General features: G+C 42.6%; 1 protein-coding gene across 7 annotated transcripts in view; it reads left to right on the forward strand.

The window, feature by feature from the left end:
• The window catches only part of tanc2b (tetratricopeptide repeat, ankyrin repeat and coiled-coil containing 2b), a 125,946-nt gene that overhangs the window by 26,725 nt on the left and 80,809 nt on the right, over nucleotides 1–18,412 (forward strand). For 6 of the 7 annotated variants that reach the window (XM_031843310.1, XM_031843311.1, XM_031843313.1 and 3 more), the window contains exon 3: nucleotides 6,608–6,712. In XM_031843310.1, the coding sequence (XP_031699170.1) occupies nucleotides 6,646–6,712 (67 nt within the window). In that variant the 5' untranslated portion in view covers nucleotides 6,608–6,645. Of the gene's footprint in view, nucleotides 1–6,607; nucleotides 6,713–17,617; nucleotides 17,916–18,412 lie in introns of those variants that run through there. The other variant, XM_031843316.1, reaches the window with a different exon arrangement.

The raw sequence follows: 18,412 nt of genomic DNA on the forward strand, positions 1-18,412 counted from the left end.
TCAAACTGTTGGTGCTTCATTGTGCTGAGGGATTTTTCACTCTTCCGACGACAATATTAAGCTTTATTTCTTCCTGCTTTGACACGTAATGACCAGTTTCAAGACGGATTGGTATTAAACCTCTTATGAGAACTTCGATTTTACTCACAAATTTCCCTAGTCATCCACTTCCATGAAAGATTAAGTTTTAATGGTGGGCTCTACAAAATTGCCCCGTTGAAATAGCACAATTTAAAAGCTCCCTCTGCTGTAACATCTGTGTTATAGGTAATCACAGTAAGAGCACTCCCATGGGAAGCCCTCCTCGCTAATTCTATGATTGTGTCTGTGTGGCTTCCTCTCAGATGAGTTTTAATTTGGAGGCCAGGGGTAACACGAGATAAATCCTATTGGCCGCCCTGCAACACTGGCCTTTGCCATGGCAGGCCCCATTAAAGGACACTTTATTGATTGTAAATAAGCTTCGTAATTAATGGAGGGTCACGTCGGTTCTCAGTCCGGGCTCAGACTCAGAGGGGCGCGCCTGCTGCCAGCGGGATTTCTCTCATCTTTAAAAATTTAGATGGGGCTTAGTGATTAAAAGTTTAATTCATTCTACAGGAGGATCACAGCACGAAGAGACCCAAGATAATCCTCTAATATGCTCCACATAATGCCATGACCAAGCAATTCTTATTTAATGACTAAAGCTATTCATGGAGTGGAGAGATTAAAGGCTTGTACGCAGGTATCTGTCAGGTTTCAGAAGGCATATTTATATTTTAGACCTATTGTGAAGCTTACAAATAGGGATCTATCTATCTAACATCCGCACCCATACTACTGGAGCAATTTGGGGTTAAGTGTCTTGCCCAACTGATACTTACACTTCCAGTCAACTGCAGTCCAAAATGTATATACACAGAACTCTGCACAGATGTTTTACATTCCAACTGCAGCTTAGTTTATTCCTTTGTACATGTTCCCCTATTTATGTATTACTTCTGTATAAAGGCAATACAACTCATCAAATGTGCAATATCCAAAAGTGCAATATATTTTATTGGTCACAGTAAATACACATTTTCTATTTATAATGAATATTTGTATTCTTTATTATCATTACTGTCAGATTAATGTGTATGCACTGTCATTTAGTTCTACTTAATGCAATGACAATAAAGGATTTCTATTATATTCTATACATGCACACAAAGACAGAGTAATCAGATTACAACAATAGTTTGTATTTAACTGCACTAAGATGTTCCTATATGCAGACTACTTTTCTGAGAAATTTGAGTCAGTATGTGTTTGTTGTTATCAATCTAGACGACGTAAATGTGCATCACGGTATCCAGAAGAATGATTTCATCGTGATACGATTCCATTGAAACGCAAAGAATCATCATATTGAATTTCCTACTTACAAATGAACCGAGCTGTGTCTGTGTTTCATATTTCATCAGAACAAACAAGTGCGCCGCTTCCGGGTTTGACCGGAGCGGATGAAAAGTGTCTCGTCGTGGGTGAATGTCTCTTTAAGTGGTTTTAAAACACACTGGAGGAGCATCGTGCCCGAGCCGTGGAAGAGCCTGAGATGGGTTGCATCCGCTTACGCACATTATCCGCGAGAGCATGCTGCTTTCTTGGCTTCCGTTCACAGAGGCCGGTACACAAAGTCAGAGAGAGTGGGAACGAGAGACGTGTACGCGTACACCCTCTGATGAAACACTGCTCGTATTCGGGAGCATTTCAGTGCCCGTCTCCCTCTGTGGCGACCCGTCTGTATGTGTGCGTGTGTGTGCTCACTTGCCTACTCGGTATCCTGTCCTCTAAGATTTCATACATTGATCGCCTCCTCTAGAAACAGACAGCGATATCTCTCCCCCCTTATTTTCTGCTCTGGCAGTCGGTAAACTGCTCTAGCCGAGTCTAGTTAGCTCACCGCTGCACATATGGAAGCAGATTTATCGTGGCTCGGTTTTTAAAGCCCTCCGTATTTCATCCCAAGTCCTCTCTGCTGCTCTGCGCAGCTACAATATGCACTTACTGAGTCATGACTTTTTGAGATTATGATTTAGTATTATAATCACAGAATGCCTTCTGGCCCGTGCGCTGACCAGACCAGACATAATAAGCTGCTCCCCTCTCGTATTTTATGCTGAGGTGAAGTTGCGGTGAGTTGCGCGGATGCTCGTGTATCAGCCGGGGCCGAGTCTCTGGAGAAGATGCACGCACGATGAGATCTGACCCGTTGTCACCTTACACCCCCCCTACCTCTGTCTACATCTTGTCATGGGACGGCACATGAGTCATACCAATGGATGGATTTCAGACAGAGGGAAGGGCTTCGACATGATACAAACCAGTAAAGGAAATCTACTTAGTTGGGTAAAGAACAGTGTGCAAATGGCTCCCTATTAATAAGCTTGGATTGTAAGAAATATTGGACTGTTCCAGTCAGCCCACACCACGATTTATCTCAAACTATCACTGCATGCTTTTTGATGTGACTAATGCTTTTCATCCATTCCTCTGGTAGGCGTGAGGATCACTTGTGTCACCGTATCATGAAGCAGCTGTAATGACTGCTGCGATTACGCCGGCTCTTAACTAGTTCTTTCCCCACAGCTGATCCAGTTGAACTCGACTGTAACACCTTTTTTAATCGCACGTCGGCCTACGTTTACGCTCGAGGAAATTGTAACGGTGATGCAGAACAGATTAGAATAGCATGAGGATTCTTAAAAACAAGATTAGTGCTGCAAACCCCAGGTAGTTAAGTGAGTGTCTCAGTCTCTCATTAAAACAAAAGGCCTAATCTATATGGTGGTTTAAAACCTATCGAATATGGACCGATCTAGAGACACGGGGGCAGCTTGGCCGAGAATATATACAGCTTGTCTGACGAAATTGCCTCCTCTTTAATGGAGAGATGGATGTTGGGAACGATCCCACACAATGGACCACACATTGTCCTCTAGATAAATGCAAAACACTTGTTTGTAAAATGGGAATACAGGTGGAAATTAACCTTTTGGCATTTGCAGGGCGATATTTCATCAGCAGACCTTTTTAATACCGAGAGACACCCGGCCAAGATGCTGCTTCGTTCTTTGATTATAAAACGATGCATTTTAAACCCTTTGTGGCACATGTAATTAGGCACACATTATTTATTTAAAAAAAAGTAAATTAGAGTTGTTTTGAGGGAATATTGGCCTGAAGAATCGGTTAACTCGCTTGCCAAGACAATCGTATCAGGTGCTGATAAGACGTTTATAATCGACAGCCCTGTGGGACACTCTTCTCTTTACTACACCAGAAACTGCTGCATCATCATCCTCTTAGACCCACTGATTCTCATTTTTTATTTAGGGGAACCTGTCACAACGGCTGGGTGACACAACACCGCTCGACAAATGAGGTCAAACATATTGATATTTGCTGTCAGTGATCCCTCTAAATCAGAGGAGTTAAGACGTGTTTTTATGAGCTGTGGAATTATTAGCCCCTGTGATACAAACTGAACTGCATGCATCAGAAGATAAAACACTATAAAAATGCCATAACCTCCATTTGAATTGGCCTTGATAGGCGCCGCTATTGACCGGGGAGGGTAATGGTACCTGCTGTCAAATGTGTCATAAGATGCCGGCCATATTATCCGCAGAGAGTTGTTTTGTTCTGTCTGATGCAAATTACAAAAATGCCCTACAGTTTTTGTTTTGTCGTGTTTCTGTTGTTGTAGCAAACAGGCTGAAATTGCATTTCATTGTGAAACCCTTTTGTTGCATAATGACAATAAATCATCCTTCAAATAATCACATCCGACATGAGGATCTTGTAAAGCTGTATGATTATTTCCAAAATGATAATTACGGTTATTGTGATCAATATTGAGATTGCTGTTATTCATCACGGTTATTCATTGGTTTTTGGGACAATACATAATTGCACTTTCACATTTAAATTAATTCCTGTGCTATATTCCTGCTAATGTACGAATCTTTGCATCATAATAAGACTTTAAAAAAAGGTTGTTCTTCACCTGAGTTCAGTGCATTTTTCACAGACAAAGTAATACACAGTATATATGTCTTTTTTTCTTGCGCACGCTACACAAAAAAAAGAATACTTAAGTATCACCACACTGCTTCTTTCAAAACAAGAAACTTAAATTTTCACCTGATATGTTGTTGCTGACTTCTCTTTCATTCCTTTATCTTTTTTTTTTTTTTACACTTGAGCTAAACTCTAAATTGGCGACTGCCAGAACTGCAATGTTGTTGAGACTTATTGTGGAGAACTTCACTCTACAAGAGGACAGACACAGCCTGAAGGACGCAAATACCTTCAAAAGGAACATTGGTCTATATATTACTCGCCCCATGTTACCTGGAAACACGGCGATTGAAGAATCAAAAAACAGAGAAAAGACTTACTGAATTATTTTGTATTTATTGGTTTATTTGGATAGGGACAGTGCACATTAATAAAACATTCCTGTAAATGCGCCAGAGTTAGCCAAGAGGCTATTTTTCATCTGTAGTCCTAATTAAAGTAAATGGCGGTCAGGTTTGACAACAGCAAAACTACATCAAAACAAACCTCTCACACAACTCCTGCAGCATAATCCAAGTCTCATTCATCCAGTCGTATGATGGCTACTTCACAAACACGTGCATCTTCACCAAAAACGTACTGTTTAAAACACATTAGCATGAACATTCTCTGCAAACGGGCTACTCTTACCTGCGATCCGAAGTGTAAATTGTGTGGGTTTAAGGAAAATATATTTAAATTCATCAAGAAATTTCTCAGTTTTTTGATACTTCGTTTGCCGAAGAGGCAATCAAGTAAAACAAAGTATTCTTCAAGATTACAAGCTAACACTGGGTGAGTAATTGATATACAAATGGTCATTATTACTTTATTTATATACTTATATTCTCTATTTAGGATATTCTGCACCTACACCTACATTATCAAGTGTTTTAGGCCTTCTCCTACAGCTACAGTCAGAGATACCATTAGTCCATTTGGGCTTAAATTTAAGAGATATTACACCTCCTGAAACACTGTCAAAAATACAACAAGAACAAATTCATAAATAAACCAGCAAAGCAAAAGATGGGTTTGGTATGGCTCGGTTTCATCCCAGCTGACTATAAACATCATGTGTTGTCTCGTTGTCATTGCCGTCTCCCCAGTGTCCCCCTCTGTGTCTGTAGTCTGATGATCCCGGAGCCTTTTAGACCCTCTCTGAGGGTCAGGGGGGGATTGTGAAAAACATTAGTTAAGCAGGGTTGAGGGGGGAGATGGGGGAGGAGGGGCTTTTTGAGAGCTTTTCCATGTCCTCCTCTCTGAGTTTTTTTTCTTTTTTTAATTGTTTGGGTCCAAATCTGGCTTCTCAGCTGGAGTTTGTCTGTGGGGCTCTGCTGAGTCACTCCCACCTAATGGGGAACATCTGCTGCCATGCTTTTTACTACTCACAGCAGAGATATGTGTTCCTGTATGAGGGAGGGAGGGAGGGAGGGAGGGATAGAACAAGCTGCAGGCAAGAAATGAAGACAATGTTATTGTTTGAGGTGTGCTTATCTGACAGCATTGTACCTCCTTCTCTGTTCTGAAACATCGTCCTCCATACTTTCATGATACATGGTTTGTATTTTCTCTGCCAAACTTCTCTTCTACTTATCAGATATGACCGTGACTGTCTAAAGGCGATGCACATTTCTTCCTCACTGTATTTGCACAAATGAGTGTTTTTGCAGTCTGTGTTTATTTACCACAAATGGAGCCAATGGAGACGTTCGCTATATAGCTTTAGGCGAGTTAGCATGTGTCTCTGTGTGATAACCATGGATGTATAAAGAGAACTGGATACATTGTTGGAGGCGGGGTCCGGTTCAATCTTGTGAAAGTTACCCGGATCTTTCAATATGGGGCCCCATAGAGCAAGAACACTAGCGTCTCCTTTAGCTCCGCCTCCCAGCCCTCTGTCCTACCTTGTTCTAGGGGTTCATTCACAAAATAAATTTTGGATTTGGCTAATAGTGCATTTTACAACTTTTAGGACGTCATTTTTTAAATTCAGTTGTCCCAGTACTTTCATGAAAAAAAGTCCTACAGCTTTGGTATAAGTGTTAAGTTTCTCACTTTAACTCTATTCACCCGCAGTAAATGCGTGTCTCTTGCCATCCACTCACATCTTTGCATTGACTTTGTAAGCAGTCCTGCCGCCTCTAAAATTCACATGGCACTCTGAAGACTTTTAAACACGACATTTGGGATGTATAAAGCCATTCAGCCGCTCTTATAGCACTCTGTGTGTTTTATGGTGGTATTGCCACACTATTTTTGAGCCAATACTTGTAAGACAACACAATACAATTACATTCATAGCTTTTTCGATACCATTCCATATGAAAGCTTTATATCAGAATGCATATAGAAAGCAAGAATTGATTCACGAGATGTAAGATGTGGTAGTAAAAACACTAATTTTATTGTGTTGCTCTGATATCTTGATTAATGCCTTCAATTACTGCATTCTATTGTTAACAGTCAGTTCTCACAGCATCATTCATGTTTATTGTCCTTTCTTTCTTTCTTCCAACAGATTTTTCTGTAGTCTGGTCCAGAGCATCTGCTTCAGTCATGTTTAGGAACAGCTTGAAGATGTTGCTGACGGGAGGGAAGGCCAACCGCAAGAGTCGCAGCAGTGGTGAGTCTTGTCTTCCGATGCCAGCCACAAACAATTTCCGCATCTTCCTGTCAGCACACAGAAGGTGTTCACTACTTCTGTGGGTGTATTTTTAGGAAACAGGGACACGCAGCTCAGAAGTGGAAATGTATTTTGGTTCTTAAAGAGTAATCTCTGACTGCTGAGGACCCCTTTATCTGCCTGAAATAGATCCAAGCCAACTCATCAGTTCTGCTGCTTAAATAGCTTCACCTCCTGTTGTGAGAATCTAGCCCCGCTATTCTACTGCCACCTAAAATATGCCACGTCACGTTGAACTGTGAAGATTTTTGTTGCATTCGCAGTAGTTGCTTTCCTGGTTGTGTAGCCGTGGTCTACAACGTGACCAGCTCATCCAAACTCTCTTCACATCAAGTTCAGTAGCTTTGTAGCACCTGCTTAATGTAGGTTTCACTGGAGGTTTGTTTCGCTACGTGCCTCTTCCGTCCTTCGTCTAACATATAGGAACCCTACTGTTTAACGATCGCCTTTCCTTTGCTGTGCCATCAAAGCTGTAATAGGCACGGTTTTAATCTCCTCGCAATGCAAACTCAACAGTTCCTGCAGCTGTTTCACACTAAAAGCTTCCCAGCAGAGCAACAACTTTTTTGCAGGTCGGGTGAACCTCAAGTTTTCAATGTCAAGCCATACATTGTTGTTCTTGTTTTATCACGCATAATAGGGTGCAGGTATCTGGCCCAATGCTCAGGTAACCTGGAGGCGCGGAGTCGTTAGAAAAATGTAGAGCATATCAATGATTGAGGGATTGCCTCCACAGGCTCTCAACATGGCAGCCAGCTCGCAGCTAACCATGCTAACAACGCTAATAATTGCATCAATGACAACAGTGCTGACTATACAGCTGCAAACTACCGACAAAATATTTAGACAAATGTCAATAGAATCGTGTACTTAATGAATAATAGTAGACCTTATTTTCCTACTGCTTTTCCATCATTCTTTGGTATAATCTGTATGATCAAGTGTTACATTTCATTTTATGTGGCATTAAAAAGAGATTTAACAGACCAACCTTTTTACGTCCCTTTTCCTCCACAGTCAGGTGAAATAACACAGTGGCTATGTCGCTCTGAGGTCCTTGGTAAAGCCACATGAAACCTCTTGTTCTTACATTACTGTCAATCAAGCCTTATAAAGCCCTCACTTAGAGGACCAGGGCCTTGGATGTGGTAGATACTCCCAGACAAAAGCAACACTCGGGAGAGAAAAGAGCGTTCATTTTGCTCTTATCTGAATCTAATAAATTTCGGGTTATTGCCAAGGCGATGGAACAACCACCACTTTCTTAACTGTCTCCCCAAAATAGGGCCTTTATTATGGTCGGAAAACGTGATGTCTGACCAGCCGCCCACTCAATTTGCACAGATGAATTAATTTTGTAAAGCTTGAAATATCCCACAATTTGAAATTTAGAAAAAAGCGATGAGGCAAAGGTTTTGAGTATGAGATGCTTATTTGCTCCTCTTTTCCAAATATCCAGTTTTTGAGTGGTATGTAATTAATTTCTTCGAGGCTTCAGGAGGCCAGATTTAATTTCAGGACAACAAAACCCTCATTTGACATTTGACTTCCTGGTTGTTATCGATCACGCTCGATTTAAAAAGCTTTTTCGTTCTCATGGAGCAGAGGTAATTTACAAAGCTTTTGTTATCCATCAGCTGCTTGTTGAATAAAACGTGCCGCTCTAAAGCCTTTGAAGCTAATACAGTATTGTAATTGTCAGTGAAATCCTATTTGTTCTCACAGCTTTTTATAAAAATCACAAAAAAAATATGAAATTGCAATGCCATTTTTTGCAATAATCAAAATCAAACTCTGTGAGGTCCTGCTCTTCAGATACATATAAATTCAGTACACATTACGATTCATTCACTCACATCGCGATGTCCTTCCCGTCAAGGCTGAAGTGAACTGAAGCTGCCTCCTTCTCTGCCGACATTATGTTTGTGTGTTTATGTGTGAAGCGGAGAGGAGACCGAGCGCGTGACTGGAGTATCCTCCAGTGTTTTCATATCCGTTGCTGTCACTTTGCAGGGAATTCGCTCCTCCCGGCAGACGAGTGCTGATCTTACAATCTGGCTGAAACATCTGTATCCCGCAGTTTCCTGCGGTTTGTAGAACATAGAGGACGTTCGTGCTCGAATGGACAAAAACACACACACTGCCACTTTAAACCTTTTTATTTAAAGACACAATTTACACGTATTGGTTATGCATACACAGATTTTCTCTTAGCTGCTCTGCAAGGACATATGGAGGACTGGTTTAAGCAACCCTGACTTATCAGTTTATGACAGACAGGGAGCGCTAGTAAGCTGCATCCTGCTGCTGCTGTGGGAGGAGCGCTCGGCTCAAAGAGAGGACTGAAAAAAATCTGTGGATTTGCCGGCTGCAGAAACGGTTCTTTGGTTCAAGTGTGAGATTGCGAGATACGCTGAGCGTCCTCTGTGCGCGTGTTTGATGCAGCTTCAAGTGAGCGTCCGGCTTCAGGAATGCTCGAGATCTGAAGGGGGACACACCCTCTAATCTGCAGACAACAGACGAGCCAGCTGTCCCTTGATCTGCACCGGAGACACTGTGTGTGAGCCCCGAGTTACTAAGCTGGTGAATGGCGTTTTTTTAATTGAATAACACAGATTAGCTGCTCCGATTGCGATGATGCTGCGTAAATCTCTATTGTGACACACTCGGGGAACAGGCTGTTATCTCCCTGGATCTACATTCTGCAGACTGTTTTGTCCTCAGACTGCTATTTATAAAGATATAATACTCTAATATATAATAGCACTCTGAGACGCTGCTTCACTGCTTTGTCCTTTTGTGACACATTCTCACACCTGTAGCTTGTTTCATTTGTGTCCGAACCAAGGACAGACGAGCTCCATTGTTGCCTTTTTGCTCTGCTCTCCTTCGTCATCAGACTGACTTTCTTTACAAATACACCAAAAGCATCGAGTCACATGGCGTGACTGCTGATTGGCTGGACAGTTTACGGCAACTGTCATCGCCACATTGAATGAGAATCAAATTTCAGAGAGTCGTGTGCATTTTAATGCATCTTTTTATGTTTTATTTATCTCCGGGAAAACATAATAGGCCATTCTGTCCTCAGACACTATCATTAATAGTTGAGTCAGTCTGGATCTCGCTGCCATTCCTCTCACTCCAATCACTTTGCCATTAATCAGACGCCTTTTCAAATCTGAAGTGAATGTTCACTTGAGAGCAGGCATGAATAATCGAAACACCCCGAGATTCAGGCTGTTTAAAAATGTCTAGTCATTTATATCAGCAGCAGTGTTTCTGTGGATGTACTTAAGGCTTTCTTTGTGACAGAGAGGCCCACTCTTACTGTTGCCGGCGGCAGTTTCATGTAAGTACCCCTGCCTGGAAAGCCAAAAAGTTAATGAGAAGGTCTCAGATATGACATTGTGCCTCGTAGTTTTCTAGCTCAAAATTGGAGAGGAGTGGAGGCGTCTTGTTTTATTTTTGTGGTGTAACGGCTGATAATTCTGACTGCCATGTCCTTCTTGCTCCCATCAGTGGGTCTAAACTTGAAACAAAGTCAACAGCCTGACACTGCAATTACAGTTTATGGCACTGGCTGATTGGAAAATGAGAAATGGGGTTGAAAGGTCGTGGCGTCCGGGAGCTGTTGCATGACTAATAAGCTCTGAGAGAGAGATGGGCCTGACTGTGACAGTTGTGCAGACAAGATGTAGCTTTTTGCAAAAAAAAACTCACCTGAAAAGAGACGGACAGCAAGTCATGTGGATTATACTGCGCCTTATGTTGAACTCATGTCCTCCGGTGTTCACAAAGAGGATTATAAACATCGATAATCAACTGGAACTGGACCTAGTGTGTCATAAATAGTGGCAAACTGACAGAAAAGGGACAAAAAGTGGCATTTTGTACTGTAGGGCTGTTATGATACCAGAAACTTTATCAATACAAATACTGTTGAAAGTCCACTATTCTCGATTCCCAATTTTATACCACAGTAAGAATCCTGTGTACTTCTAATGCTGATTTATCCCTGATGATCCGCCTCAAGTAGAGCTTGAACGCATCATAATGTAACTCAATGCAACCTCTGTTATCGTTAGCTGTTAGCTCCGTTATTTAGCCCAGCAGGACTGTGCAGCCCATTGGCTGCTAACAGCTAATGTTACTAGCTTTCCACCTGCCAATTTCAACATTGATTTGTTGGTCACAATGTAGCAATTTAAAGGGCATTTTTTTTACGACAGCACGATAGTAATCGCAAGCCCTCCTCTGTACCGGTTCTAATGAAAGAGTACCGTCTGGTTTTCATAATTTTGACATCGACTTGGTACCGAAGTATCGGTTCTCATGACATCCCTGCTGTACCGTAATAATACGAGACTGTGTGGTCACTACGCTTCACTCACAAGAATATTATCTTGTATAACGTCGCTCATACAGATCAGAAAGTCAGATGGATTTAGTTGTCGTTTAGCTTTTAAATCAATGTTAAAATCATATATCTACTACCACGTAGTCCTATGGTGGATCTGCTTTGCACCAGAGTCTGCTTGGAAGCGGACCAATACCCTCATTTTCAGGTGGTCTCGGCCTCTTTTTCTTTAGTCTGCACCTGAGTTCAAACGACAGCTTTTTTCCCCAACGGTCCAATCGAACCAGACTAAACAGGGAAACACACTGGAGTTTGATTGAATCGGACCAGTGTGAAAGCAACCATGGTTTATGTTCAGAATAATCCATTTTATTTACTTATAGCTATCTCAATGCTGTGTTGCGCTATCGATGCACTGAGACACTTGCGAGATGGATGGTCCTATAACTCACTGATCCAGACTGGCTCCTGTGGATTGGAGAAGGAACTCTCGTGAACCTGTTCATGTTCTGTTACAGAGGATAATGATGCTTGCTGTTTAGTAGAAGCATTCACTAAGAAATGGTTATACGAACCTCATACATACTGTATATTTCCATTTCCCATACAAGGTAAAAAGTCTGTTATCATAAAATGCCGGTACACAGCGCTTTAATTTCCCCCACGTTTCCTCCCTTCAGTCAGACGTGGAACGAGTCTGACGGGCAGCAGGTGCTTGACAGGAGTCAAATCGGTCCACCTTATCACAGCACTCTAATTGATGGCTCGCTTCCCAGAGTGGTGGGAAAATCTAATTAGAGATCATCAGATCAGCAAACATGCTTTGAGCTCTAAAGCACGAGGAGTGACACAACAGTCAAACCCGATGCAGGGTAATTATCGTCAATGTTGTAAACTGCAGATAAGCCCACCTCCACAAATGTTACTTTAAGATGGCTTGAGATGAGACTTTGTACAAGTTGATTTAAAGCATATTGGCCTATATTAAGCTCGTATTACCTCTGCCAAGGATGTTTTCTGCTTGGTTAGTTAGTTTGTCTGTTTGTCAGCAGGATTACCACTGACGCAATTTTCACTAAACGTGTTTGAAGCATGGGCCAAGGAAGAAGCCATTAAATTATGCATCATCCTTCACTTATGGAAACAACCTTGGCGAAGGGCTGCGCTCCCCGAGTACCCTTCTAGTTTTATTTATCTGTTCACGTCACATGGTGAGGGTTGATCCGACCGAGCGTAACCGTCACTGCTGCTTTCTGCTATTTTCAAAATGAATTAAAAATGTGATCAAATTACAGTTGGATACAAGGTGAAATGTTGAATATGCTTAAAGATTTTTCTAGTTCTTTCCCCAAATAAACTGGAATATATGGGGTATTGAAAAGAAATACATGGAGTATTTCAGTTAATTTAAAGCCAAAGAATTGCTATCTTTTAGCAATTCTTTAAAAAACAATTAGTCAGGGGTTAAAATAACTTTTAGCTTCCCCGTCTGTGGAAAATCTAATATTTAACAATCCCTCTGTAGACCAAAGATCCAGTTACATCCAGATTCCCCCCGTTATTGAGTTCATCCTTGCTTATGTATTCATGACTGATTTCATCTGTTCGTTCGTCGGTGTGCTGTAAAATCTAACGAATGCAACAGAGGGACATGTATATGCAGATGCTGCACATTTACATATATATTGCTCCTACTTGCATACAAAGCAAGCCGTGGAATATCCAGTGAACATCAGTGACTGTGCATAGAAATGAATCATTGCACCTATCGGATGGATGGATGGATGAGGCTGCAGGAGGAGCAGCAGCGGCTTAATGTGAGCTGACTCTGGCTGATCTCCACAGAGCGACAGATTGGCACTTACTGCTCCACAGAATGTGCTCTTCCTTCCTATATTAATGAACCCAGGGGAGGAAAACAAATAAATGAATGGAGGGATTTCAGTGGACAAGGTTTTTAAAACTCCTGCAGAGGGATATCATATTTAAGCCTTCATTTGCCCCATTCACTACAGATTACATGATGTTTGAGTTTACCCAAAAATAGATTATTTTGAAATTCTTTAGTTTTGTCATTGGCGGAAATATTTGATGCTCTAATTTAGGGTTACAACTAGCGACTGCTTTCTTTTTCATGGATCTGTCTTGTTATTTTCTTCATTTATTGTTTAAAAAATGTCCTTCAAATTTCCCAGAGCTCTTTGGTGGTGTCTTCAAACGCGTTTTGTACGACCAACAGTCCAGAAAACCAAAGGTCAAAGCGGCACATTGGAGAATCTGGTGCTAGAGGAGTTTCTGCCTTCTGCGGATTCATTTTCTGTCCTCATTACTTTCCTTGATCTCTACTCAGCTCAGGTTTGTTTGCATCATTCTTATGTTGAGCATAGATTCATCTGTAAACTCCTCTTTATCTCTGCACTGTGCATTAGAAATCTCTGCATGTCTTAATTCCCTTTTTTAAATGTGAACATTAGGACGCTGTGTAAACACAGACTGTAGACGGCAAAGCAGACAATGGATCAGTGAATCAATATGGTGCACAGCTGTCGAGTGGAGCGCTGACCTTTGGTTACTAAGGACAGCAGCCTGATGTCTACAACCTCTTTGAGCTCCACTGCGACGTGTCACTTAGCTTTCTTCCTTTCAGCTGTTGACATTCATTTTATGCGATGGTGACTAAGCAACGGTGCAGCACCAGGAACTGTCTGAGTAAAGTTGTTACGTTGATATGTGCGTAATCTGTTTTCCTCATCAGCGCTTGAGAGATAAATTCATCTTCTCCCCGAGGATTGTCTTCTATATTTTCCTCTTCTCTCTAGAAGCTCATCGCTTATCATAATTTTTTAGACAACTCAGAGAGGAGTTGCTCTGTGAAGGTGTCACGAGTGCCGACATGAAGGGCCACAAGCAGGAAGACCTCATCACTTCGCTCGCCTGTGGCCTCATCATCATCCTCCTCCCAAAAACAACGAAGGACAGGAGAGGTTGCTCCTCGCGCCGGGTCACAGACAATATAACGAGTGTCGAGCAGGTGGGCGACGCGGCTCCCTGGAAGCTGCCAACCCCGTCAGCGGGGGGGGTAACGATGGCAACAAAGCTGTAGCAAAACGAAAGTGCGCTGAAGGTCAAAGACAATTCAGACGGACCCGTCGAGAGGGCCGTGGGCCGCAGAGACGACTTGACCGAAGTGTCAGCGGTGGCACTCTCCTATCTCGTGTAGTGTGGGAGGCACTTATAGGGGCCGTCATTATGCCTCAGTAGGGGGCCACTCGATGCACGTACGCCCCATGTGCCTCTAGTGAAATACCTCCTTTGAGTCCTTCAGGGACAAGATTGTGACGGCCTGAAAACCTCTTCTACGGTCCTTTCTGAGAGTCCTATTTAAGGCTGGGAGATGTGGCTGAAATCAATATCATGACATTAAAGAGTAATTTATGTCTTATAGGTGGTTAGCGTCACTTTATTATACTTTAAATGGATACTGTTGCTGCACTACGGTGGTCACTGAACCAGAAGTTCTTTCAAAATTAGATCAATGGACCCTTCGCTAAGCCCCCCGCTGCTACTCCATCAGATACATCTGTCACAGCTACGTTATCACGGAGCCCACACTGTCACTAACTGCACTCCCTCAATAAATATTATCTCATAGTTTCTGTTAATAGAATTAACACGGTTCCTTCTATGACAAATCAAAATGTCTGCTGTTCTTTTTCCATTCATTTGTCACCTGTCCTCATAGAGTACGTGCAGTACTTTGAAGAAAGCGTTAAAGACACCCAGTTACTGTAATCGCTGAGTAAAAAAAAATCAAAAAATCCAATACTGTCGAGTGCATTCTCTGCTGTAATAGCACGTACTCACTGCTGTCGATTGTACTCAGCTGCACATTGTTCGCAACAATCACAGTGAAGCACATCCTCTTGTGCTTTTTTAGTTGCTACAGCACACTCTGATGTGTGAAAGATGGCGTGAAACATGCCTCAGTTTGTCGAGCCATCAGTCTGCCTCCCTGCGTTCAGCAGTTCTGGTTTGATTGCTGTCATAAATCTGCATGAAGGGCCTGATGCGTGTCTAAAATCAGTACGGGTACGTGTAAGACTCCACCTGTCAGCTCTTAGCCCACAGCGGGGTCCTGAACATCCCACTGACATCGCCGGGTGGTTCGACGGCTGTTTCTCCACAAATGTTCCGAGTAATTCATCTCGCTTTGTGGCAGCATATACGGTGACATTTAAATGGAGGCCAGCGCAAGAGTCGGCTGCTGCGTCTCTCCCATGCGGCTCTTTTGTGAAGAGAGAAGCGTGCTGCGTTCCAGTTCTGGCAGTAGGCAGTGGGCAGCACGATGCGTGGGTAAAGAAGCGTCGGTCTAACCTCTCCTCCGCTCTCTGATCACAACGTCAATAGTGGGAAGTCGCACTCCTTTTCCCGTCCCTTACCTCTTGCTCTACTCACTTTCCTGCTGTCTCTCTTTGGCCTTTTTCCTCTTCCTCGTTTCCTGTCGGCTCCTTTCCTTATTGGTCTTTCACACCGGCTCCAGACAGGAAGTCCGTAATCGCAATGTGAGAGCACGTGCTTCAATCCTTCCATCCGATAACTTACACTGGATCTGAGTCAACTCTCTACTCTGTTAATGTTGACAGCTTGATTAAAGGGGAGGCGTGACTGATAGTCAGCAGTTGGTGTTACTGTGACCTAGATATGGTGTCTTTTCTTAGGTGGTGACTGAGCAGAGATAACGCTGGCAGGTTTTTTGTTTATGGTCATGGAAAGAGATGGGCCTTGAACATGTGAACACTGGTGAGACCATTCATGCGTGTATTTGCTGCGTCGCTGTGAACAGCGTCTTACTGGAGCAGGACGCGATTAGCTTTTTGAATAATTGAAAAGAGCTTGTTAAGTCTAGAAGATGTCAGAAAATATATTTAAAAAATTCTATTTCAATTAAAATGTTTTGTCTTGTCCAAAACCACAAGATATTCAGCTTGCTATCGTAGAAGATTAAGAAAACAACTTAAATTCTGTTTAAAAAAATGACATACAACAACTAATCATATAATTTTCCGATCAGCTGGGTGTGGTACCTGATGCATGAAGCACCTGCTGTTGTGCTACCTGTGACGTTTTGCTCAGGTGTCTGACTACATGCTTTCATATAATGCTACCACGTGCACAAATTTACTAAACCTGACTGTGCAGGAAACTTAAAGGGACAAAAACTAATAATTGCATGATATATAGTATTTAGGACCCCATTATTGATGCATGTTTGATGCATGTATGTAGCGTGCATCTCTGCAAACTTCCATGTTACCTAGAAGCCCCCTCTCTGCGTCCTGACACACAAGAAAATTTGAGGAATCTTCACAGAGGCATGTTTCAGCTCTAACTGCCTTATGGGCCCTTTGAGCGCTGTGGTGTATTATTTCTCTGTGATATTGGAGCTCTAAAGATGTCGCCTATGGCGATATAGTGGTCCACATCCTTAAAGAAGGCCATGTAGACTTTCAGCACCCTCTTCTGTAAGACTAAAATAGAATACAGTGAAGAGACTTTCCTTCACTTCTCTCTTGTACCGCAAGTTATGAAAAAGTTTGGCCTGAATAATTTGAGAAAAATATCCATCTGATCAATACTATCATTTTAATTGTAATTTTATCCCGTAAACTAAACGCTGGGCCTGTATGGTCAACATAGCATGAAATGAGACATATTCGTGACAAGCATAATCACAAATGTGTCTTGTTTCTTTGTGAATAGAAACAGTTGAAATAATCAGTCAATTGTGCGTAAAACTTAGCGAACTTGACTTCTGGCTTGTAAAAATATAACCAATTTAGCCCACATTCATCTAGATATTACATCAGAGGGGGCCTCCTGATTCCCACTTTTTAAGGTGATAAGCTTAAAATAATATAATTTTACCAAGACTTACAAAGTTAGCAACTAGCTGGTGAACAAAGTGGAGCATTTAGCAGCTAACGAGCCCGATATTTCTCCCAGGAGGTGGTGGAGACAAAAGCAGAGCAAAGAGGAGAGTGACTATTCAACTCAGACCAATGCTAATGTTGCTGCACATGATGTATTGATAGTTAACTTCTTCCTAACAAGTTATAAACTTTGTGTTTACAGCTTATTTCCACTGCCCCAAAGTGTCAAAAAGAAATTGGTTGAAGCAGCGTGATATTCGCCTATTTTGCTTTTCGGGAGTCGCCCTCTTTCAAATCGCAATTTTGATAGAAAACCAATTAGTGCGAGTAGAAGTGGAAAGAGCAATCGTGGTTGGAGATCACTGGCTTTGAAAGAGTTAAGTAATTCTGTACTGGCTGAAAGAAGAGAGAGAGAGAGGAGGAGGAGGGAGAGTTATTGCTGCCAGAGAACGAGTGGAGGAGGAGGAGGAGGGGGAGGAAGAGGGGGAGGAAGAGAGCAAGAGTGTGTGTGTGTGTGTGTGTGTGTGTGTGTGTGTGTGTGTGCGCGTGTGCGGCTCAGTGAGTGTATGCATACTGACACCTGGCGCTCGCCCTCCCTCGCTGCTCACATTGTGGAGAGCTCTCTGGCTGTCTGGGTCATTCTTTACCTCTCTCTCTTTCTTTCTCCCTCTCTTCCCTTCTATTCCCTCCCTCTATCTTTCATCCTCTTTTATTTATTTGTTTTTGTCCCCGGGTTGTTGTTTCTTCCCCCCCTCTCCGTGCCCCTACGATCTCCTCCTTTTGTGTAGGATCTCCCCTTACTATGGTGCAGGATTTTTATTGCCTGGGCAGACGCGGCGCTCGACTGACAAAGGTGAGCCGGATGAATCGGGGCGGGAGGATGGGAGGTTGGGAGAATGGGTGGGTGGGAGGATGGATTGCACAGATGCAGATGTGGGAATCTCTGCATGTGAATGTGGGGAGTGGTGGAAACTGGCTTTGGAAAGAGCCCCCATTCCTCAAGCTTCAGCTGTTAATTGTATTCTCCGGATTTGTTTTGCGCGGTTTTTTTTTACAGTGCAAGTCTGAGCAGCACTGTGTAGGCGTCTCAATGTGTATTTTTCGTTTAAAGGTGAAGGGTTTGAAGTAGAGCAGAGTTGAGTGTCTCTGTTTTTTCACTGGTGTCAGCAGCATGTGTCAAACCCTCTCTGGTGTGTTTGCTCTGTTGTGGCTGCTTTGTGTCACCTTGACCCAGGTAGTAGTGGGTCTCTCACAGCAATCAAGTGGCTTGGTGGCCTTTGTGCCACACCTTAAGCATGGACACTGTGTGTGTGTGTGTGTGTGTGTGTGTGTGTGTGTGTGTGTGTGTGT

Source organism: Anarrhichthys ocellatus, unplaced genomic scaffold (genome assembly GCF_004355925.1).
Source record: "Anarrhichthys ocellatus isolate YVR2014 unplaced genomic scaffold, GSC_Weel_1.0 scaffold4, whole genome shotgun sequence".
NCBI lineage: Eukaryota > Metazoa > Chordata > Actinopteri > Perciformes > Anarhichadidae > Anarrhichthys > Anarrhichthys ocellatus.